Source organism: Peromyscus eremicus, chromosome 16_21 (genome assembly GCF_949786415.1).
Source record: "Peromyscus eremicus chromosome 16_21, PerEre_H2_v1, whole genome shotgun sequence".
In the NCBI taxonomy this organism is placed as follows: Eukaryota; Metazoa; Chordata; class Mammalia; order Rodentia; family Cricetidae; genus Peromyscus; species Peromyscus eremicus.
Genome location: NC_081432.1, coordinates 8,455,827 through 8,473,949, shown reverse-complemented (window position 1 = coordinate 8,473,949; position 18,123 = coordinate 8,455,827). Strand labels below are relative to the sequence as shown.

The following is an 18,123-nucleotide window of genomic DNA, read 5'->3' as shown; positions in this document are numbered from 1 at the left end:
ACCAAATTAACAATTACATCTAAGTCTAGCCTTTGGTGAACCAAATTTCATTGGGATTACTTACTGAAACATGGATGACTCAAAGGCAACTCCATCACTGAATTTCTGACCCCAGAAGGAATGATGACTCACAAAAACTATTTTCCTTCAGTTCCTTGCATAACTTGTAGGCAGCTTGGCTCATCCTCCAGCGGTTGTTATATAACCTGGGAAGAGGCTTTCCTAAGTTTCAGGAACTTCCCAAGGAGTATAAGTTTGCTTAATTCCTAATTTTTTCTCCCCTGCTGTCATGTGATACTGGTATTTCCATTTGATTCTTGATGAAAGCAGGCAACCAAAACTGTCTTAGACATGTAAAATTCTCCCTCCTGCCCTTGTCTGGCCTGCATGTATGTGTGTTCTGGAACCCCTCTCAGTCATAATTGTAAATGCTACTTAGGCTCCATACAGAGCAAGGGGATTCCCTTTACTGGGCTTTGCAACCCAGCTGGTACCTGGGGTGGAGCCTTCAGCTGAGAACCAAGTGGTCACTTAGGAACTAGTCCTTCCCTGGAACCCTATTCTATGACACCTGTCAGGGATCTCTTCCCTACAGGTGAGGAGCACTTTAAACTCAGCTCTTAGCTGCCCCTTTCCATGACATCCCTAATGACCTTCTTTCCTTTAAGCCCCATCCTCTAGAAGTTCCACTACCTCCCAGTACTGCCCCAGGCTGGCATCCAGGCTTTTACCACATGGCCTTTGGGCAGCACTGAAGATCCAAACCATAACAACTGTCTTTCCGGAAAATTGATACTCAAAGCATTGAGTATGGATTGGTAACCAGCAGGGCTGGTGTTGTCTGCTCTTTGTGTTGAACAGTGGATGAGCCTTTGCATACAGATAGTATGTTAGGACCCCATCAGGTGTAAATCACAGTTTTAGGTTCTTACTTGGCAGGGGTGGGGACACCAAATCTAAATAAGTATGTTAAGTAGTTAATTACCAGAGCTGAGGCTGGCTTAGTGGTAGAGCATCTGGCTGCTAAGTATTCGCAAGGTCTTGGGACTGGGCCCCAGTGCAGCAGAAAATGTATTTCATTGCTATGCTCCTTTTTGAAAATGAGTAGAACTCTAACTGTTAGTTTCTGTCATAAACCATCTGACAGGACTAGTTGTGGAGGGTAGTGGTAGAGTATTACCAAGTGTGTAAGCACTGGGTCCTGTCTCCAGCACCCAGCAAGATTAAACATCTTAACCAGTTCTTTCTCACAGTACATGCCGTCTTTGAGGAGAAACTTGTTTCTATGTCTTAGACTTGGTTGATGGTTCTGATTTGTCTGTTGGGTTCAGCTGGCTGAAGATGAGTGAGTCTGTTTGTTTCTGGTATCCCAGCCGTTCCTTTCTTCTTTCTGTCTTTGGCTGCCTCGTTTCTAGTACGGGGTGTTTATTGTTGCTTCTTGCTCATGGAGCAGGTCTTGTTCTAGAGTGAGGAAGGTGGTTTGTTGCATCACTCTCTCTCCTGGTGATGCACTTGCAGGTCAGGCTGGAGAAGAGCAGGGGAGTGCTTTCTGCCCTCTTGCAGGCCTTGTCCCCTGAAGCAGACAGCTTCCATTTCATTAAGCAGAATTGCTTGGGTGGCTTTCCAAGCCCATCCCCTCCCATTGAAAACGTTTTTTTTCTCTTTCAAACCTTAAGGTGAATCTTAGAACATAGCTAAGCACTTTAAGGCCACAGAGTTAACAATAAACAGGTCTTGCAACACGTTTGCTTTTTGTTTTGCCTTCATTCCTTTTGTTCCTATAATAGGGTCAGGGGAGCAGATACTAGGCCACTTGACAATTAGAAACTTGATACATCATTATAAATAGTTTTTGTTGGAATGGAAATGTCATATAGAGAAAGTGCTTTGCACAAGAAACAAGTTTTCTAGGTGGTAACTCCTTCATGACTTGAGGTCTCTGGTTTCCCAGACCTGTACCCTGGCAATTACCAGGCTCAGGTGACACCACATCTGTCAAAATTGCATTGGTTCCATTTTAGCATCTTAAGGACAACTGATCTGAGAAAAAAGAAAATTCAAGACATTTGCTGGTATATGAGTAATTTTTGCCACTTTCAAGCTATATGACAGTCAGTGATGAGTCAGCAAGACACATTTGCCAGGGTTATCCTGAACCATAGTCATCCTCACATTGTAGCTTTGCTTTTTGAGGTCTCAAGAAGATTGGCTGGTCTGTTTTCATGCTCTTTTCTGTAAAAATGTTTGAGAGATGTTTTGAGCTTGGTGGGTCACAGTGTGGCTCTTGCTGTTACTCAGGCCTACTCTTGTGACCTTTATAAAAGCAGCAATTGGTAACAATAGTTTAAGATGGAAGGCTTGCGATTGTGTGTTTGTGACCTGAGGTACAGACTTTCCCCTTCTTGAGATACTGAGGAGAGACTCCAGGAAAGCTGGTCTCGGGGCTGACTTCTCCAGGAGCACTGCATTTGAGCAGCCCAAAAGCCTACCACATAGTTTATTAGTGGGCAACTTTGTAGTCCTTGTGATACTGCTAATGAAACTCAGATGGCCTGCAGCCTGTTGGGAGTGGGAGGACTGAGAATCCCTGCTGTGCTGGTAGCTTTATGTCAACTTGACACAAGCTAGAGTGGTCTGGGAAGACAGAACTTTAGTTGAAAAAATGCCCCCACGGGTTGACTGTGGGCAAGGCTGTGGTGCATTATTTTGATCGACGATTGGTGTGGGAGAGCCCTTTTCTCTATGGGCAGTGCCTCTGCTAAGCTGATGATCCTGGATACTACAAGAAGGCAAACTGATCGAGCCAGGAGGAGAAAGTCAGCAGGCAGAACTCTCAGTGGCCTCTGCATCAGTTCTTGCCTGCAGGTTCCTGCCTTGTTTGAATTCTTGCCCTCACCTCCAACAGGGTATGTATGACCTGAGAGTTGAAAACCATTTACTCCTCAAGTTTTTTTGGCTATGATGTTTTATGACATCAATAAAAAACTGAACTAAGACACTGCTCTGGAAAGTGCTGGTGTCTTTTGTCTCTCTGACTCCTGGTATTGCTGTTGCTTTGAAAATTGTCCATGGCCATATGGGAAGAAGGGAGATCTTGTCTGTGTGCATTGTGCCCTGTTGAAGTTCTCAGTTACTAGTGTGACTCCCTTTCTGTATCCATGTGCTAGTCTGTGATATGGGAAAGACAAGCCAAGAGCCTGCCTTTCTCAGACTAAAGTCCTGGGGAAGCCTGGCATTCCATCAGAAAAGTGTAGTAGGTGTTGTCTGTGGTGTGTATGCACGTGGCATCGTTTCCTTCGTCTCGTTAAATAGACTGCATCAGTACATCCTGGCATGGTGCTGTTGCCCATTCCACCTTTAATTATAAACTTGTAGCCCTCCTAGAATTTTTATATTAATATTATATTAAAAAATTATGGCCATAAAGCATTTTGTCAGTTCTTTAAGTTTGTGCTGAAAGGAAGTACTCAGCTCTCCACATATTCTCTGTCCTTGCTAGTTAAATATCTGATGGCCTGTCTGTTGGCCTTTGCAGAGGATATGTGTAGGGCCTCTGGGCTCTGCTGTATTTTCCTGGAGAGAGCTGATGTTTGTCTTAGCAAGTCACTGCTCCTTATCCTTCGTTTGCAGCACTCCCTCTTCTCTGATGTGATTCTGGCCAGCTGTGCACTCAGGACACTTGTCATGTGTACTAGGTGATTCTGCTGGGGAGCCTCCCCTGTCTTCTTCCTCCTTTCCCTGCACTCTGGGCAGCCCAAGCTCTGTCTTTTACCTTGCACTGTGTGGGCTTGCTTGAGAGCTGCCCTCTTTGTCTCATGCAGTGCTCTCTCCTTGGGGGGGAAGGGGGGGTGGCGGTGTTGCTCACAGATCCTCTTTTTTTTTTTTTTTTTTTTTTTTTTTTTGGTTTTTCGAGACAGGGTTTCTCTGTGTAGCTTTGCGCCTTTCCTGGAACTCACTTGGTAGCCCAGGCTGGCCTCGAACTCACAGAGATCCGCCTGTCTCTGCCTCCCGAGTGCTGGGATTAAAGGCATGCACCACCACCGCCAGCTTGCCTTTGCACATTTTTGAGGAGCCAGTCGAGATACATGCCAGGTTAGAATGATGGCTTCCTGAGGACCTGGGTGTTGGCATTGCAGTCACCCTCCTTGTCTGGAAAGTGCTCTGTATTTAGCTTATTAATTTTGCTGCCTCAGTCCGTCTTTCTGTTAGTGTTTGCTTGGTGTATCTTCTGCTATTCCTTTACTTCCACCCTCTGTGTGAACTTTTGTTTTAGGTGTGTTACATGGTTATGTGATGATGTAATCCAGTCCAACAATCTGCCTTTTGGCAAAATAATCCTGCCTGCTAACATTTTCAACTATTGAAATCCTTGGCTTTATTCCTTCCATCTTGTCTTGTTTTTGTTAGGATTATTTGAGTTTTTCCCTCAATGTCTCCATCTCCTCCTTGTTTTCTTTTCTTGTTCCTTCACTCTACTTCTGATGCCTTTCTTGTCTGAGTTTATTTTTCTCCCTAGGGTATTAAAAGTTGACCTCTGCTTCTCTGCCTCAGTGATTAGCTCCCATTAAAGTGTGCTTGGATATGTTTGGTGCAGACTTGAAAGTAATTTAAGCCTTTCTCTTCTGACAGTAGAAGGACCTCAGAATGACTCAGTTCTTACATCCTGGTCCACGTGTGTTTGTAGACTTTGTCCTGCTCTGTTGGAAGAAGGCTAGTCCCAGCGTTAGACATTATTATTACTGCCTTTACCACGAGTGTTTTCTTCCCTGTTTGTATCCCTGGACCATGGTGCCCTTGCCCATTTCTCTTTGTAGCTCAGAACATTTTTTTGAGGTCATTTTCTTTTTTTCTGAAGTTCATCCTTCAAAGTTTTGTAGTTCAGGTTTGTTTTGGGGGAAAATCTCTTGTGATTTCTTTTGTATTTGCTGAAAATATTTTTGGTGAGCTTTTAATTCTGAGGTTACAGTGGTTCCTCTGTTCCCTTGAAAGCACACATTGCCTTACCTCTGATATCCATTAAAAAAAAAAAACTGGCCGGGTGGTGGTGGCACACGCCTTTAATCCCAGCACTCGGGACGCAGAGCCAGGCGGATCTCTGTGAGTTTGAGGCCAGCCTGGGCTACCAAGTGAGTTCCAGGAAAAGGTGCAAAGCTACACAAAGAAACCCTGTCTCGAAAAACCAAAAAAAAAAAAAACAAACACAAAAAAAACAAAAACAAAAACTGTGTGTACAGAGTGTGTGTGTGTGTGTGTGTGTGTGTGTGTGTGTGTGTGCAGTGCATGTGTATGCAAGTTCATGTGTGTGGATGTGGGCAAGCATACTACAGTGTACACATAGAGGCTTAAGTCATTTTTCATCTTCCACCTTGTTTGAGACAAGGTGTCTTTTTTTTCTTTCTGATGTGTGTGGGGCTGGCCCACGGTTTTAGAGATTCTTTGTACGAATGCTGGGATTACAGATGTACTGTTGCATGACAGATCTTTCTTGAGAGATACAATACACACATCTACTCACTCCAGATAGGGAATCCACAGTGGACCAAAGTACAGATGCCATTAAAGTCCAACTCATTGAACCAGTGAGTTTTATTGAGGTCACTTACAGGAATATGGGTTACTTATAGGAGCAGAAATGACCCAAAGACATTTATATTACCAAAGCCCACTCCACCATGGTGACAGCTCACCAAACTGGAAACCTGAAGCATACTGCACAGCCTGCAGGTGCTCAACAGGATGGGGAGTGTTGTTTCCAGGTTGTTCAGGTGGGCTGAGCCCCTTCCAGGCAGTTCAGCCAGTCTTTATTTCTTCTAGATAGTACAGCTGTTTCTTGCTTCTTCCAAGTGGCTGGGCTGGTTTCAGAGTTGTCTTTGCAGCTTGGCTTTCTGAGAGTGACTCTCAGCATTCTTAATGTTTATATACTCTTGGGGAAGAAGGGGCCTAGTGAGTCTGGTCAGTTTCAGGGACTTCCTGAAGCTATTTTGAATTGTTTGCTTCCTGTCTTAGTGGGCTTCCCTGCAGAATGAAGTGTTTTAGCCACTGTCCCCCAAAACATCCTGTCTTTTCACCTCCTGGTAAACAACATACATTCTAGAATATCCTGTGTCTCTTTTTCCCTTTACATCCTATGTCCTAAGAAGTTGCTCCCCAAGCTGGAAGGCCAACTTGGAGGGAGCTGCTGCATAGCACCCGTGTCCCACTGTATGTGGATTATGGAGATTCAGACAGGTCTTGGGACTTGCACAGTTAAGCTACCTCCCCAGTCCTGACTTCTGCCTTTGATGCTGAGAGTCCACCTTTCAATGGGATGTCTTTTGTAGATGCTGTCTTTTACTCTGACACTTTGGAACACTCTGTTTTTTGTATACCGTGGTCAGATTGTGATGTGTGTAGGTCTGTATTTGTTCTAATCTGAAGGTTGTTTCCTCATTTCTGGAAAAGTCTCAGCTTTACATTTTGAAACACTTTTTTTCTGGGGCTCCTTCATGGAGCCCTCATTGAAAGAAAGTTGGAATTTCTCTTTCTAGCTACTCTCATTTATCTTTTTTCCTTTGCTTTGTTTTTGTTTAGTGTTGCTTTTTTCCCATGTGTCCAGGTACTCTTGAAACTTACAGTTTGTTTATTTTTAAAATGATTTTATTTTTTAATTAAAAATTATGTGTCTGTGGTGGGTATGTGCACATGAGTACAGGTGTCTGTGAAGTTCAGAAGAGGATATTGGATTTCTTAGAGCTATATGTGATGGTGAGCTATTCTACATGAGTGCTGGAAACAGAACTAGGTCCTCTGCAAGAGCAGCCAGTGTTCTTAACTGCCAAGCTCTCTCTCCAGTCTTTATGGTTTTCATTTTTATTAGGTTTGTTAAAAAGATTTTTATGTGTACATGTGTATGTGCCTGTTTGTGTATGTGTGTGTTCATGTATGTGTAGAGACCAGAAGTTGCTGTTAGGTGTCTTCCTCAATTGTTCTTTATGGTTATATTTTATTTATTTTTATGTGGGTGCTTAGTATTGAGCTCAGGTGCTCATACTTTCATAGCAAGCACTTTACAGACTGAGACATCTCCCCAACCCAGGTTCTATTCTTTTTTTTTTTTTTTTTGCCTGGTGGTTCATAAAAGTCGCCCTAGCTTCTTGGTCATGTTTTACTACTGGGCATAGTGGCCCATGCCTTTAATCCCAGCACTCAGGAGGCAGAGGCAGGCTGGTCTCTGTGAATTCCAGGCCAGCCTGATCTGAGTTTCTAGTTCCAACTCACCCAGGACTACATAGTGAGACCCTGTTTTAAAAAATAAAACAAAGCAAACAAACTCAAAACCCAAAAGTAACAATGTTTTTACTTAGCATATCTGTTTTCTGTTCTGCAGTTGATTACCTCTAATGTCTGAAAACTATTGGTTCTGGCTCTGTCCTTATGCTGGCTATTATTTGTGCAGTCTTGATTTTTTCACTATACAGTGGTCTGTGATACAAACCCACATTTGTTAGGACTGTGTCTGCGCTTCTTGGAAGACCTGGTTGATTTTTTTTTATGCCTAGGAAGACTGGGGAGTCTCCCTTTCCGGGCCTAATGTATATTAAGTTGTTGGGGTGTGAGTGTTTCAGGCTTGCTGACTGCATGGGTTTGTGCCAGGCTTGAAAGTGTGTTCTTTTCTGTTTCTCAGCATGTCCTGTGACTGCATCTGTGTCTGCCTGGCTTTTCTTCTGTCTCTCCACATGAAAGCACTGTAATGGAAGCTCTCAGCTTCTGGAACCTGTCATGGTCTGTACTCACCTCCCACTTTTGACTTGATCATTTCCTACAAGCTCACTGCAATTTTAAAATGAAGTCTTATGACTAAAAAATGTGGGCAGAAGGAAATAGGAGAGGCACTGCAGCTTTTAGGTTCATGTGGCTGCATGTGCCTGTGTCAGAAGGTTGTACATGGAATTTGTCTAGCCTTCCCTCCAGTGCTGTCTTGAGACCCAAGGCTTTGGCATGCGAGGTAGTGCTCTGCTACTGAATTACACCCCAGCTGTTATCTAGCCTTTCTTCTCTGTGTGTGTATGTATGATATCTGTGGAGTACAGGCATGTGCATGTCACGGAGCACACGTATGCATGTAAATGTGAGCATGTACGTGCCATGGCACACATATGGAGGTCATGGGATAACTTCAGGTGTTGAGATTCAACTTCCATCTTTCTGAGACAGGGTCTCTTGTTTGCTGCTGTGGTTTCCAGGTTAGCCAGCCTGTGAGGGACTCTAGGGATTCTCTTGTCCTCGCTTCCCATTTTGCTGTAGGAGCACTGAGATTATAAATGTGCTCCACTACATCTAGCTTTATGCAGGTTCTGGGGATTTGAACCCAGCTCCTGATGTGTGTGTGTCAAGCACTTTTATCTAGGAAGTTATCTCTCAAACTTGTTGTCTGGCCTGTTTTATTGCTTAGCAGTATGAAGGACCTGGGAGTTTCCATATTTTATAGCACCTCCAGAAACTAAAGGGCTATAGTTTCTAGCTTCCACTGGACACTTGAATTGGCAGTTGTTCAGAACAGTGTGTTAAATCCTCTTTTACTGGGGTCATTGCCTGGTTGGTTGGTCAGATGATGGGATTGTGATAGAGTGGGTTCTTCCTACCTGGCTTGGCTGATGTTACATGCCACATACTGTCTTAGTTACTCGTCTATTGTGGTAATAAAACACCATGACCAAACAACTTATAAAAGGAGGGGTTTATTTGAGCTTATGGTTCTAGAGGGATAAGAGTTCATCACTGCAGGGAGCATGGAAACAGGCAAGCAGGCATGGTGATTGAGCCGCTTCTTAATCATCATGAGAGCTCACATCTTAATCCACAAACAGGAAGCAGAGAACACACTAGGAATGACATGGAATCATTTGAAACCTTAAAGCCCACACCAGTGACACCCCTTTTTCAGCAAGCCCATGCTTCCTAATCCTTCCCAAGCAGTTTCATCCAATACTGGGGACCAAGTAAACACACTAGCTAATGAGACATTCTCATTCAAATAAGTATATTCCACTGTCTGGCTCTCATAGGCCCAAGGCCATATCATAATGTAAAATGCATTAGTCCAACTTCAGAAGTTTCTCAGAGTTTTAGTCTCAACACTGTTTAAAAGTCCATAGTTCAAAACCTCTTCTGAGACTCAAAGCAATCTCTTAACTGTAACCCCTTATAAAATAAAAAAGGAAATTATATACTTATAATAATATACAGTGGCACAGAATATATATTACCATTCCAGAATGGAGGAATAAAGGAAATGCTGGACCAAAGCAAGACTGAAACCCAGCAGGGCAACTCCAAATCCTGTAGCTCCATGTCTGATGTCAAAGAGCTCAGATGGCTCTTCCTTCCAGCTTTGCTGCCTACAATACACTTCTCACTCTTGGGCTGGTCCCATTCCCTTTCTGCAGCTCTTCTTGGCAGATGTTTTATGGCTATATCATTTCCAATATCTTGGGACCTCCAATGTAGTCCAGGCTTCACTTTCATAGTTTCACAGGATGGCTTCTCAGGGCCTCCATGCAGGTATTCTACTGCCACATGCCTAACCTCAGCAGCTCTCTGTAACCACAGAGGAAGAGTCCATGATCCCTTTACTGGTGTGTCCTTCGTGGCATGAAAGCTAGCACCACATGGATGATGACTACCAATTTGGGGTGAGCTTTGGCCCTCTAGAATCACATTTGCAGCAGCTTTCATTTGCCATTCCCTTTCAAGAGCAGAACATTCCTTAGGCCTTTTTCTTTCCCACCCAGAAGCGTATCTGAGTGGAGTCTTGCCCTGAGAATACCCTTGTAGCTGGAGTTTTCCTGCCTGGCCCATGGTCAAGACAAATCTCTCTCACCCGCCAGTCCTGCAGCTGCTCAGACCCAACCAAGTAAACACACAGAGACTTACATTGCTTACAAACTATATGGCCATGGCAGGATTCTTGCTATCTAGTTCTTCTATCTTAAATTAACCCATTTCTATTAATCTATACCTTGCCACGTGGCTCGTGGCTTACTGGTATCTTACATCTTGCTTTTCATGGCGGCGACTGGCAGCGTCTCTCTGACCCAGCCTTCCACTTCCCAAAATTCTCTTCTCTCCTTGTCCCGCCTATACTTCCTGTCTGGCTACTGGCCAATCAGTGTTTTATTTATTAACCAATCAGAGCAACACATTTAACATACAGAACATCCCACAGCATACCCTTCCCTTTATTCCAGTGTGATTCAGGATTTTTCTTAATTTTCTTACCTCTTTCAGCACAAGCATTGGTTCCAACATTAAATTTCCTGGTTGTTCTTTTTCTCTTCTAACAGTGCATTTTTATTTCTTTTTGCCTTGCTTGCTCTTTCTCATTGTAGACCTGCATAAAAGTGATTATATAATAAGCATGAGACAGAGTTGATAATAGGCTGCCTTGAAATCTCCTCTACTAAAGAAATTATTCCATTACTTTTCAGTTTAGCCTCAGCCAAGTTCTTAGGATGAGAGTAGAAAGTAGCCACATTCTTGCCCAAAATATCACAAGAATGTTCTCTAGCCTTGTTGTTAATACTGTTCCCCTGTGAAACCTCCTGAGCTGGGCCTCCGTAATCCTTGTTGCACTCAGCACTGTCTTCCAAGCTCCTACTAGGATGACTCATTAAACTCTGCTTATGATGTTCAACCATTTTTCTACCTCAAAGTTTGAAACTTTGAGCTTTGAGCCTTCCACATCCTCCAAACCCAGATTGTCAAATGTCACTGCAAATAGTCCACTTCCTGGTATCAACTTCTGTTAGTTACTTTTCCGTTGCTGTGATAAAACACCATGAACAAGGCAACTTACAAAAGGAATTTGGGTCTTATGGTCCAGGAGGGATCAGAGTCTGTTACCATCAAGGTGAGGAGCATGGCAGCAGCAGCAGCAACAGCAGGCATGGCAAAGGAGCCCCAACTAAGAGTTTACATCTCAACCCACAAACAGGAAGTAGAGAGCACACTGGGAATGGCACAAGTCTTTTGAATCCTCAAAGCCTGCTCCCAGTGACACACTTCCTCCAACAAGGCCACACCTCCTAATCCTTCCCAGATAGTTCTATCAAATGGGGACCAGGTATTCAAACACAGGAGCCTGTGAACCATTCCCATTCAGACAACCATGCATTCCTTGGATAAGAACTATGAATAGACTTTAGATGGCTTCAGTGAACCTCTAGAACACAGTACACATATAAACTGAGAAGTTGCCTGAATTTAAGTACAGGCTTGGTACTACAAGGGCTAAAACATTGGTAAATAGGGTTGTGAGGTTTCCCACGAGACTCTTCTGCCTGTGGTTCTATACACAGAAGGTAGTGTCACAATGTTATTGCTAAAGCTTCCTCTGATGTTATGGCCTTCTGCAGATAAAAACCATTAAACATGTCTTCCACGTTGTAATTGTTCTACCTGTATGCTATAGTTGTTCATCTGAGATGTAAATATGTCCTTCAGAGTAGGGCAAGAATTCAAGGGGAAATACTATGTGGATAGCCCAGCAAGTCAACACTGTATTCTTTTTCATTTCAGTCTAATGCTGATGTCCCTGTACAACGTGAGCATCAATTCAAAAGGCTTGAAATACATCAGTGAGAGTCCTGGATTTATCCCTTTGCTGCGATGGCTTTTAAGTGGTAAGGAGTGTTCAGCTATGTTCTTGTATAGTCATAGACAAGCTCTACCTCCACAGCTGGAGGAGGTATTTGTGTATTAGAAATCAGGAGCCATTATCTTACAGTGTTTACTATTTAAAATGGCTTTTCTCTTTTGTTGGAGTGGCTTCTAGAGATGGAAGAGGATACTCTTCATGGTTGGTAACTTTCAAGCCTTGGTACCCTCAGACATTGGGTTCTCAAAGCCTGTCCCTGCTTTGTGACTTCCTACTCTAGAAAGCCAGTTGACATGTTAGTGGTTCCTAGTTATGTTTCTCACCTTTTAGTTTTAGTTTTAATTGTGACCTTTGACACAAAGATCATTTTATGAAACAGCACCGACCTGCTCCTTCTCTAAAAACAGATTAATACATATGTGGTGGACATGGAAGGAAAAGTCCAGAAGTCTGGGCAAAATGAAATGGGAGACACATGAAGTTGCATATGGATGTAACTTCAAAGTTGTAAATAAAGTAAAACTTTCCTTATTGCTTCCTTTATTGTTTACCTTTACCACTAATTTAGTCCAAAATCTTGTCCCAATTTCTTCATAATTGTAAAGCCTAAAAAGTATACATGTCATTCAAATATTCAAATGACAAAAATGGAATTTTCAATTTTTCTCAATTCAAATTAATGTTTTTGAACTTTAATTACTCTTGGTATGAATATATATTTTTTCTAACAGTTCTATTGAGATCCAAGAATTGTATATATCTTAAATGAAAAGTTGATCATTTGAGTATAAATATCTACCTTACCATAGTCAAGGTAACAAAAGCATCATTCCACAAGGCACGTTCCCCTCTCTCCTACCTGCCCCTCACTTTCCAGAGAGCCTCTTTTCTACATTGTAGTTTAGTTTCTATTTCTTTTTCTTTTGTTTATTTTTTTTCAAGACAGGGTTTCTCTCTGTAATAGCCCTGACTGTCCTGGAACTCACTTCATAGACCAGGCTGGTCTTGAACTCACAGAGATCCACCTGCCTCTGCCTCCTGAGTGCTGGGATTAAAGGCATGCACTACTGCCGCCCAGTTTAGTTTCTATTTTCTATAGTGATTATTGTATCTTACTAGTTCACTGCTTCCTGTTATACACTGTTCAGTTATGTAGATGAACCTTTTGGGTTGTTTATACAGGTTTGACATGTTATAGACATAGATGCTGGAGTCTTCTTTGTTCATGGAGATGTGCTGGCATTTCTTTTGGGTGGATCCTAGGCACAGAGTGGCTGGGTCAGATGGAAGAGGCATATTCATGTTTTTAAACTGTCAACTGCTCTGCCATTTACATCCCCACCAGAGGTATAGTATCAGCTGCTTGTCCTCACAGTTCTTGGTCTGCTCATACTGTTTAGGTTTAGATATTCCAATAAGGATGTCTTGGTACCTCATTGTTTCATTATTACTAATAGTGTTTGAATGAAACAAAGAAATAAAAAGGAGGGAGGCTGGAGAGATGGCTCAGAGCACTGACTGCTCTTCCAAAGATCCTGAGTTCAATTCCCAGCAACCACATGGTGGTTCACAACCATCTATAATGAGGTCTGGTGCCCTTTTCTGGCCTTCAAGGATACATGCAGGCAGAACACTGTATACTTTATAAATAAATAAATCTTAAAAAAAAAAAGAATAAAAAGGAGGATATAACTGCTCCTAGGTATGGTAGAGGCAAAGATTTATTGTAGATATGAGGAAGAGGCAGAGACATCTGGGAGAGGCCAGAATGACCATGACCTTGAGCTGGGCCATGTGAGGAGATGTGGGAGGGGAGAGCCAGGAGACCAAGAGGCTAAAAGCCAAAAGAGTGAAAAAAATAAAAATAAATAAATAAATAAAGGCTAGCGCAGCCAAAATGGCTGGATTGTATAGGGAAGAGCAGCTGGGGGAAGGGTAGGGTAGGGTGCAGGGCATATCAGCGAGGACCCTATAACAGGTAGGGACTGAAGGATGCTGGGGAAACCTGGTGGCCAGGGTCTACTTTGATATGTTAAATAGGCACCTCAGCCATTTGTTCCAGGTTTAAGACCTAGTAGTATTGAACATCTTTTCATGTGTTTCGAATCAATCTTGATGGTGTTGTCATCTTAAGAAGCATAAATCCTCAAGGGCTGGAAATGGCTCAGCGGTTAAGAGCACTGGCTACTTTTCCAGAGGACCTGGATTCAATTCCCAGCACCCACATGGCAGCTTATAACTGTCTGCCGTTCCATTTCCTGGGGATCCAACATCCTCACACAGGCATGTAGGCAGACAAAATACCAGTTTGTATAAAATAAAAATAAATAAATCATTAAAAATTCTTTTTTAAAAAGAAGCATAATGGCCGGGCGGTGGTGGCGCATGCCTTTAATCCCAGCACTCGGGAGGCAGAGCCAGGCGGATATCTGTGAGTTCGAGGCCAGCCTGGTCTCTAAAGCGAGTTCCAGGAAAGGCGCAAAGCTACACAGAGAAACCCTGTCTCGAAAAACAAAACAAAACAAAACAAAACAAAACAACAACAACAACAAAAGAAGCATAAATCCTCTAACTAGATTCTTTTTTTCCAAGTTGTTTTGGCTGTTTCTAAGGCTGTTACCATGAATTTGAGAATAAATGTGTCACTTAATACTAAAAAGAAACCCTTTTAGAAATTTTATTGGGAGTCTGTTGAATCAGTAGTTTATTTAGGGGAGATTCGACGTATTAACAATATTAAGTCTTCTAAGCCAGTAGCCCAGATGTGTAGGGAATTCTCCTGTGTCTGTATGTCCTAGGGACAGGGTGAATTGACCTCATTGGCTTCTGGCTATCATTTGAGGGATGTGTGTAGAATGAACATCCTTGCAGTGGGTGTAGAGGTATTCTCTCCCTCCAGAGCAGAATGTGTTTGGCACCTTTGTAATGAAGATATTTAACTCCAGGGCACAGGCCAGGCATGCTACTATCCATGTGAAGAGATGTGGATTCTCTGAGCCTGGGGTCCCTGTACTGAGATGCAGTCTGTGTCATGTGCATAGTCTGTGGCATTGGATCGTGAACCAGCTCAAACATGGGTAACTCTGGCTGTAGCTATGACTAAGAAGTTTTGTCTCAGACAGCAGTGTATTGTCTATCAGCATCCTTCAAAATATAGCATATAGCTTGTCAACCTACAAGTAGGGTAAAACCCTACGCTTCCACAGCTTAAGGGCTAGTTAGGGAGCTTTAGATCCACATGCTCCAGGCCTGGATATTCAACTAAACAGCTTTTTTTCTGTTGAGAATACATCATGAAACCAGGTGATTCCTGGCCTTAGTGTCTGTGTGCAGGTCCACATTACTAGCATATAGGGCTAGGGGAGATGGTTAGGGAGAAGAGAATTGAAGAGGAAGTCCCAACTGAACAGCAGCAGCTGCTGCTCTATACGGACCACATATGTACTGATTTACTGTTGTCCGTCTCCTGTAAGGCAAGGCATTGCTGCCTGTTTCTCAGGCAAGGAGGCCAAGTGCCTTGCTGGAGGTTAGAGCTGTGTGGCAGTGGAGCTGGGTTTGAACCCTGATTGCCTGCTGCATGGCCCTGTCCCTTACCCTAGCTGCTCTGCAGGCACTAGTCAGGGCCATAAACCTCCATTCTGGAGATGGCCTGCTTTAGTAGCCACTGGAACTGGCTTTGCTTGGTTTTGCAGACTTTTGCTCTCAATCAGTATGCCTGGCTCTGTTTAATCCAATTTGCACCAGTGACCCTCCAGCAGCCTTTGTGATTTGTTTGCTTGTTCATGAAGGAAGAGATGAAGCTAAGTGTTCTCTGATGCCCTAGCTGTGCTAATTCAGAATCTCAGCACTTCAGCTGAGTTTATGCTTCTCTCTTGGGTGTTCTCTGATGCCGGTAGACTTCCTGCCTTGACTTTGGGTCATGGACAAAATGGGGGTGGTTCCCAAGGTATCTTAATGTACCACTTTGCTACTGGGGCTTCCCAGGATTTCTTGTCCTTGAAGACAGTTCCTGTTCTTTGAACATAGCAAGCACACCCAGATCCTGGGATCTATTGCAAGCTCATCTCACTTGATGGCTTTCAAACAAAACATGCTGGACTCAAGTCCCAGATACTTAACCTCTGAGTTACATGTGTCTATTTTATGTCACTTTAATTTTAAATGCTTTAGAATTTAATGTGTGTTGTAAGTTTGTTTTTGTCGCTGCCAGTACTGCAACCTGGGGCTGCAGGTGTGCCCAGCAAGTCTGCCACTGAGCTGCTTCCCCAGCCCTGCCCTGAAGTGTAGGAAGCTGAGAATGTGTATTATCATGAAGTAGGGAAACGGGAGCATACTGGCTGCCTGGGAAACTGCACTGCTTGTGTATGGTGAGGGTGCTGTTGCTCTCAGGACCTGACCCTGTGACCTTGTGCCAGGAAAGAATTTGAAGACTGGCTGCCTATACTCTTTTGCCATTAAGTAGATCCAATTTGTGAAAATGTACTCGATTTTGAGATTCTAATAATTTTTGAAAGGTCTGAAGCAAAGAACTTGCTAACTCAGAAATCAGTTCCTGCATTATCATATAATCCCATTACAGCACTTGATGAGTTTAAAGAGAGCAGCTTTAGACTCACTACACAGATGTGAATTGAAGCTTTTGTACTGGTTAACTGATCTAATCTGCTAGAACTTCACTTCTCTGATCTCTGCAATGGGGTCCACCTCAGGGTCTTACCCCTAATACAGCAGGTGGCGGCTCTCCCTCCTGTGTCTGATCTAAGGAGCCTGTGGAAACTTGTTTCCCTTTACTTTGCTTGACTTAAGCAAGTCACTTCTGAGTTGTCAGACCCTCTGCTTCAGAGAACAGTTGCTGCTGTGCTTATCTCTGGGAAGCTCATCTCGTTCCCTCTAACCTTTGCTGGATTTCGTTTCCTTTCATTTGTTCATCTACGTGGCTGCCTTTTTTCCCAGGCTGGGTCCAAATTCTTCACATTCCTCTTAAGCCACAGAACTGGCACAGAACTCCAGCAAATCGCTGATGAGGACCATGTGTGTTTGGGTGGTGACCGCGAGTTATGTAACTGCTAATGCGGACTAGTGCTGGAGTCCCACTTGCGGCTGTGCTGCTGCGTTCCCTGCCGAGGATACGGTGCTGGATGGGCACATGGTGTTCACACCCCGTCTCACATCTACTTCCCTGAGTGATCTGAAGCACAGCAAGCTCTACAAACCGTGTCTTTAGCTCAGACCTTCCTTCCTCCAGAGCTCCAGTCTCAGAGTCAGCTGTCACATCCAGTGTTTACACCAAACTCCAATCTTTTCCACACCAGCTCTACCCAGAGTCTTCCCAGTCCCACTGAATTGCAACTTTCCTTCTCAACTTATCAGGCTGTTTAAAACTTCCCAGAAACTCTTGATTTCTTTCTAATCTGTCACACCAAGATCTAGTTTGTTTGGAGTCCTAATGATTATGCTTTCAAATTGTACCTGGGATTAGAGTAGTAGCTACCACTTCCTCCCTGTTCTGAGCCACCATCATCTCATGTGAGAACCTTCTGTAGGTCTCCTTGTGGTCCATCTTCCAGTGTGTGAGTTGGGAGCCAGAAATAGGAGGGAACAGACCACCGACCAGCTTTGTTCATTGAACCAAGAGCTGAGAGAGAAAAAAAATATTGTTAAAAATGCTCCTTGGAACTAGAACAGTGAATTGTATCTGAAGAACCAAACTCGAGTAGGACAGATATTAACTGAGAACTACTTGTTTTGTGGCCTAATTTAGCTTCCAGCTTGTGATCCATCTGCCTCAGTTGACTGTGTGCTGGGATTAGAGGTATAAGTGTCAGTATACCTGAATTTCTTACTCAAATTTGACCTTCAGATTTTGTGGCTCAGGGCTTAGAGGACAGGAGATAAAGCCAAAGTTCAATTCTAGATAATAGCCTAATAGAGAACTCCCAAAGGTCCTTACTAGAGATGCTCCCCCAACTCTGGTCTTCAGGAAAACACATTTCTTTGACCTTTGAGTACAGTAGGGGGAAGTCTCTTTCAAGAATGAATAGCCAGGCTGATACTCATGTTGGGTTGAAGGCTTGTTTCTTAACTACCTGGCTAGATCCTGTAGTGGTTAATCTGCCTGTCAATTAGACTAGGCCACTGTATCCATACATTTAGTTAGACATTCTCACATAAGATGTTTTGAGATGAGATTAGCTTTGGAATCAGTAGACTTGAGTAAAGCAGAGGGCCCTAACTGGTGAGTGAGCTTTGCCCAGTCAGAGGGAGGCCTGTGTAGGACACAGAGGCTTGCTGCTTGAGCTGAAGCGTGGCCATTTCTTGCCTCACCAGAAATGCTCGTGCTAGGTCGTGATCTGATAGCTTCTAGACCGAAGCTGTGTGTTGTTTCTCCCAGGTCTCCATTTCCTGCCTGTAGTTTTGGTACTTTGCAGTCTTTATTACTGTATGCCAATCTTTAGAGTTAATTGTGTTATCTCACTGTCCATCTGCCA

General features: G+C 43.4%; 1 protein-coding gene across 3 annotated transcripts in view; it reads left to right on the top strand.

Moving 5' to 3' along the window:
• The window catches only part of Hsf2bp (heat shock transcription factor 2 binding protein), a 79,598-nt gene that overhangs the window by 33,118 nt on the left and 28,357 nt on the right, over window positions 1–18,123 (top strand). For 2 of the 3 annotated variants that reach the window (XM_059281540.1, XM_059281539.1), the window contains exon 8: window positions 11,557–11,660. In XM_059281540.1, the coding sequence (XP_059137523.1) occupies window positions 11,557–11,660 (104 nt within the window). Of the gene's footprint in view, window positions 1–11,556; window positions 11,661–12,817; window positions 12,977–18,123 lie in introns of those variants that run through there. The other variant, XM_059281541.1, reaches the window with a different exon arrangement.